Here is a 6088-nt window from a genome sequence, read left to right on the forward strand (position 1 = left end):
TAAAACAAAACAAAACAAAACAACAAACCACTGACATTAAACCCAGCAAAAGAAAATTCCCTAAGGCCGCATCTACATAGAACCTCCATACAACAAATGTGGCCGAACGTATGACCGAAAACATGACGACTCCCACCGGCCAATCCTCTTAATCACATTATCCCCCAGGCCCCACCGGGCCGCTTCAGTCGCTGCGCCAATCCGAAACGAATGCGACGCATATTCCTGGGCCGGCAACCCAGCTGCCCTCAAACAAGACCGAAACACAGCCACAAACTGAAAAACCGACAAACTAGATCCGTCTTGATGCACCAGTAACGAAGCGGAACCACGTGGCCGCACCGCCAAAAATTCCTCCACACAGCGCACCGGACAAAGTACGGACCCTATCAAAGGCCGCAACCACAACACTGCCCCTTTACCACCCTGATCCGTTTTGGACCTGCGCAATTTACATCGCAATACTCCCTCCTGAACACTAACATCTTCCCTCAACAGACCCCCGGACCCTTTCCGAGTAGCTGACACCAACTCTGATATCCTGAACGCCCCAAAGAACGCTAAGGAAAAAGCCGCCCTAAAAAGCACTACCTCAAAAGATGAAGCACAAATCCCCCCAGCCTGCTCCCATAACTGCAACAAAATTTCAAAAGACACTGGGCGCCGCGAATCCCTGCGAACAGCCCCACGGCGATAGCCCTTTAGAGCCTGCCGCACCAAAAAACTCTTGGTCACGTCCGCCATCCCGCGCAAACGCAACCAGAAGGACACTGCCGCTAACCTCTTGGAAGCAACAGAGAAGGACAACCCCTCACTAAACGATACCCCCAACCAATATACCAACAAGGTCTGCCACTCCTCCGCTACATCAGCCACCCCCACTTTTTCCAACAAACCTTCCCAAAGCGACCACACTGCCGAGTAGGACGACCACGTCCCCTTACTCACTGACCGCCGAATCAAGTCAGCCGAGACCCCAAGGCCACGCTCCAGAGCCACTGGGGACAGGACAACCCTTGAACCTCAGCTTCCGGTGCCAATCCTCGAAAACGATCCCACTGGAAACGAGAAAGAGAATCAGCTATGGCGTTCTCAACCCCCGGCAGATGAACAGAAACAAAACAAGCATTCAACCGCAAACCTTGTAACACTAACAACCTAAGTAATCGCAACATCGGAGGAGACGACGCCGATTGACTATTAATCACCTGCACCACCCCCATGTTGTCACAATAGAAACGCACTCGTTTATTACGTAGCCTATCACCCCACAGTACTGTAGCCAACACAATCGGAAACAGCTCCAACAAAACCAAGTTCCCAAGAAAACCTGCTTCTTGCCACTCCACCGGCCAGGGCCCCATCACTCCACTGTCTACCGCAATATACCCCGTAACCGCCGAAACCCGATGCATCCGAGAATAACTCCAAGTCCACATCAGAGACAGGCGCCTTCATCCACATTGCCCGGCCATTGAAACCAACCAAAAAGGCCTGCCATACCCGTAAGTCCTCCCTCACCTCCGAGGACAAACGCAAATAGTGAAACGGAACCACTACTCCCGCCGAGGCCTGTGCCAGCCGTCGACAGAACACCCTACCCATTGGCAATATCCTGCAGGCGAAATTCAACTTGCCCAGCACTGACTGGACCTTCCGCAACTGTACCCGCCTAGCCCGCACCAAAAAGGCCAAATCCTCCAACAAATCCCTCACCTTGTCCACCGGCAACCGACATTCCATATCCACACTATCAATTTCAATCCCCAAAAAACGAAGCACCGTTGCCGGTCCTTCCGTCTTTTCCTGGGCCAATGGCACTCCAAAACGAGCCGCCACCCGTTCCATCGTTCTCAACAAAACCGAACAAACCCGTGATCCCGCGGGGCCGATAAACAAAAAGTCATCAAGATAGTGTAATACCGAATTCAACCCAGATTCCATCTTGATTACCCACTCCAAAAACGTACTAAAACATTCAAACAGCGAACAGGAAATCGCACAACCCATCGGCAAACAGCAATCTACATAAAAACTCCCCTCCCACTGAAAACCCAACAAGTGAAAACTCTCTGGATGAATCGGTAACAACCTAAACGCGGCCTCGATATCGGTCTGCTGCGTCAAAAGAAGTGTATGAAACTGAACACAACTCCTCCGCTATCCCATCATTCACCGCCCCACCCAGCGGAAAGGACAGGTGATGTATTAAACGAAATTTTTTGGGCTCCTTTTTTGGCACTGGCCCCAACGGTGATACCCAAAAATCTGGCAGCGGCTGACAAACAAAAGGACCAACAACCCTTCCTGCAGCAACCTCCTTTTCAATCTTCTCAGCCACCACCCCAGGACAACGCAACGCCGAGGCCAGGTTCCGCGGTACGGTACCATCACCAACCGATTGACACGGAATTTTGAAACCCCACTGAAAACCTGCCATCAACAATGCAGCCGCCTCTCTATTTGGGTACTTCTCTAAATACGGCACCATCTCTCCCACCTTCACCGGTGTCACCCCTCTTTTGCCCAACCTCGGGTCCCTTGCCTCTCCCCCTCTTAAAGCATTTTGACAGACTATGGGCGCCTCCGCAACCGGAGCACTCGTGTCTGAACTGGCACTCGGCCATGAACCGACAATGGCCTTCGTTGTATTGCCAGCAACAGCCCTTCCTCCCAACGCCTTGCCCCTCACCGGCCGAGGAACCCCCGGCCCCCCCTCGAAAGGGCATAGACCCACCCTTAGGAGCCGTCATCAATTTCATCCAAAGACTAATGTCTTTATGATCCCATCTAATGCTTGGTCTGACCGCCTTCCTCTGCCTAAACTGCTCATCGTATCTGAGCCACGCCACACCCCCATAAACCCGATGAGCCTCTCCGATGGCATCCATATAACCGAACAACGCCGAGCAATGTTCCGGAGCCTTTTCCCCCACCACACTAGCAAAAATGGCAAACGCTTGGAGCCAATTCTGAAATGTACGCGGAATGAGCCTATACCTCCGTTTTTCCTCCTCCTCCCGCTTACTTTCGTCAGGTTTTCCCCTATCCAGATTAAACTTCTCTAACGGAAGCAGGGAGAATATCTCCACATATTCATCCCGCCATATTTTCTCCTTAACCTCCTGCTTCAGGTGCGCACCCAACGGACCCTCGAAGCAAACGTAAACTTCACCCTTAGCCGCATCCGCCAACCGCACACCATCACCCAGCATACTCCCCTGATTTGCTGACTCCCCCACTGCCGGTCCCGCAGACAACACAGGTTGAGAAACCGTGCTCTCAGCCCCAGCAACCACTCCCGTACCACTGGCACCCTGCAAAGGCTCCCAAACAGTCGCCGGCGACACCGCTGCTCCCTGCCCCAATTTTGTTAATAGCGTCAACATACCAGTTAACAGTTCCTGTGCTAACAACGCAGGACCCCCTCCCCCAACCTGACTAGGCACAGCATCCCCCATCCCTGCCCTGCCCTCACCGCAACATGCCCAGATGTCCTCTCACCTGGCCGTCCCTGGGAAGAAGACCCAGCAGCCGTCGCTCCTCCACCATATGTCACCGACGGGCCCCCACACGATAATGGCACAGCATCAGGCACCTCTTCCTCTGCTAAGACACCTGCCGCCTGGGGAGGATCCGCTTCAAGCTCTCCTTCTTCCATGCTCCGTCCAGATGATGACCCACCGCTATGGCTCCTAGCGAGGGTGTGGGAACCTGATTCCTGGTCCCTGCCTCCTTGTCGAACCGCTGAGCCTAAGGACCTCCTGGCCCCGGCCACCGCATTCCCCACTGACCCACAAATCGCCGTCTCCCCTTCATTTCCTGCCGCTCTGCTCCTGCCACACCGCCGCACCGGGGGCGGAAGCACATCCGGACCCCCAGCCAGCGCTCCATCGTCCTGTCGCCGGCCCACCGCGAGGGGCCGCGACGCGCCACCACCTCGACTGTTTCCTGCTGCAGCCCTCAGCGCCTGTCCCCTCCTCCCGGCTGAGGCCTCCGGTCGCGCTCCCTCCTCACACTCCGGTTCGCGCAAGGCCGCAGCAGATTCCCGCCCGACCGCATCACCTCTATCCAGCAGGACTCCCCCCGCGTCAGCAGGTGAGTCCGTAGACCTCTGTCTCCCGCTCAGGCGCGATTCCCTCACGGACCTGGGGGCAGACCCAGCAGATGCTTGAGCCCCCCCCGCCGACCCGGCCCGAGCCGCCACTGACCTCTCGCTGCGCCGAGGTACCGAACGGCGCGTCCTGGTCCTCACCTCCACCGCTCCACTCGGATTAGGAACCGCATGCAAAGCCCCAGACAGTTGATCCTGCAGCCACGCCGTCCCGTGCTGCCGCGCCGCGTCTCTCAATGCCACCATCAAAGCCTCCAGGTCCGCCATAACTTCCTCGCTCTCTTCAACTACCCCTAGCCCCTTCCCTCTCTTTCTTTTATAATGCCCGCCAAACCGACTCCGACTCCACCCCTTAACTACCTCCCATCTTACCACACTCGCAACTCTTAACCCTTACCTTGCCTGAAGTCCCCCCCTCCAAGTCAAGACGCATTCCGCTAGGTCTGCGCCCCCGCTACATTGCTATTCTTCCCCTCCCACGCCAAACCCACTTTTTTAAACCTGGTATAAGAGGGAAAAAGTCGCAGATTGCATATCAAATAACATTTGCATCGCAATCTGCACCAGAAATACGCCTAATATAGGCGTATTTCTGGATAATAAATGACCCCCTATTGCCTATAATTTATCCTAAAATTTATATTGAGCGATTTTCATTTTCATTTCAGACATGAATCAGCAGCTTCTCATCATGGAAATGTTCCTGACCACGGTGTTAAGCCGAATGATCTATCGAAGGAGATACGAGGAGACACCTGCACTTAATGAAGATGAGGAGACCAAGGATAATCTGCAAAATAGTACAGTTTGTCTAAATGGAAAGGCAATTGATGAAGGACTTCAAAAGGTTTAAAAGATCCCCGAAAACAATCCTGAGATTATCAACGGAATTAGACATAAACATTTTGTGGAATTTCATCATCTACTCTTACAGACAGATGACTCATTATGGCGGACTTTTTTTGAACTAATGGAAATCCCTTTCTATAAGTTTATATTCTTGAGTATGATATTAAGGTGGTCTTCCATTAGATAAAGAAATATGTGGTATGGCCTTCAAATGGTTAAAAAGAAACAATCTAAACTATACTCAACTTGCCAATCCCCCAGTTTTGCTGTACCAATGGATCCTGAGTCCCTGCTGCTCTCCGCTTACTGCTGATGTCTTGACACAGCAGGAAATAGATGGGAGTGCTGCTCAGTCAATCACTGGTTGAGGCGGGTCATCGCTGCAGCTAGTGATTGGCTTAGCGCCATTCCCAATTATTTCCTTCCATGTTTAGACAGGAGCAGGAAGAAGAGTGCAGAGGGAAATTGTGCACAATTGGAATGGAAACACCAACAGCACTGGGGGATTAGTAAAGTCATGAGCTAGTCATTTTTTTTTTTACCGTTTCATGGCCATGCAATGTTTTTCTTTTTCTGCTGGAATACCCCTTTTAAGGTTTTCTTATATTTTGTATGGCATGCAATTCATGTATTATCAAATCTAGTTAAGATTGTGAAAAAAAAAAGTGCATTTGTGTTTTTGGTTTTGCCTTTGGAGCTACGTTTAGACTTGATATTATCTATCTACTAATATATTTATCTCCCTGTCTAATAGATATGAGATGCATACATGAGGGATAGATCGATATGTAAATGGATGAATAGATATGATTTATTTATCTATCCAATCTTATATCTTTGTATCTCATATGCACCATTCTATAGTATATATTGTATGTGTATAGTATGAGGTCATACCTAGATTATCAGAGCTTGTGGGTCTCACTTTTTTCATTTTGGGGTATGTTAGTGTTTTAATGGGAACAGTATTAAAGGATTTATCTAGAGGGTGGGCCATTTGTATGGATACACCTTAATAAAATGGGAATGGTTGGTGATATTAACTTCCTGTTTGTGGCACACTAGTATATGTGAGGGGGGAAACTTTTCAAGATGGGTGGTGACCATGGTGGCCATTTTGAAGTC

At 51.1% G+C, this 6088-nt stretch overlaps 1 protein-coding gene across 1 annotated transcript in view; it reads left to right on the forward strand.

Moving 5' to 3' along the window:
- Positions 1 to 5789, forward strand: part of LOC120993274 (organic solute transporter subunit alpha-like) — a 54420-nt gene extending 48631 nt beyond the window's left edge. The window contains exon 8 of the mRNA XM_040421822.1: positions 4783 to 5789. Within this exon, the coding sequence (XP_040277756.1) occupies positions 4783 to 4967 (185 nt within the window). The 3' untranslated portion in view covers positions 4968 to 5789. The remainder of the gene's footprint in view (positions 1 to 4782) is intronic.
- Positions 5790 to 6088: the final 299 nt, after the last annotated feature.

The sequence above is a fragment of the Bufo bufo genome, chromosome 3 (assembly GCF_905171765.1).
Source record: "Bufo bufo chromosome 3, aBufBuf1.1, whole genome shotgun sequence".
In the NCBI taxonomy this organism is placed as follows: Eukaryota; Metazoa; Chordata; class Amphibia; order Anura; family Bufonidae; genus Bufo; species Bufo bufo.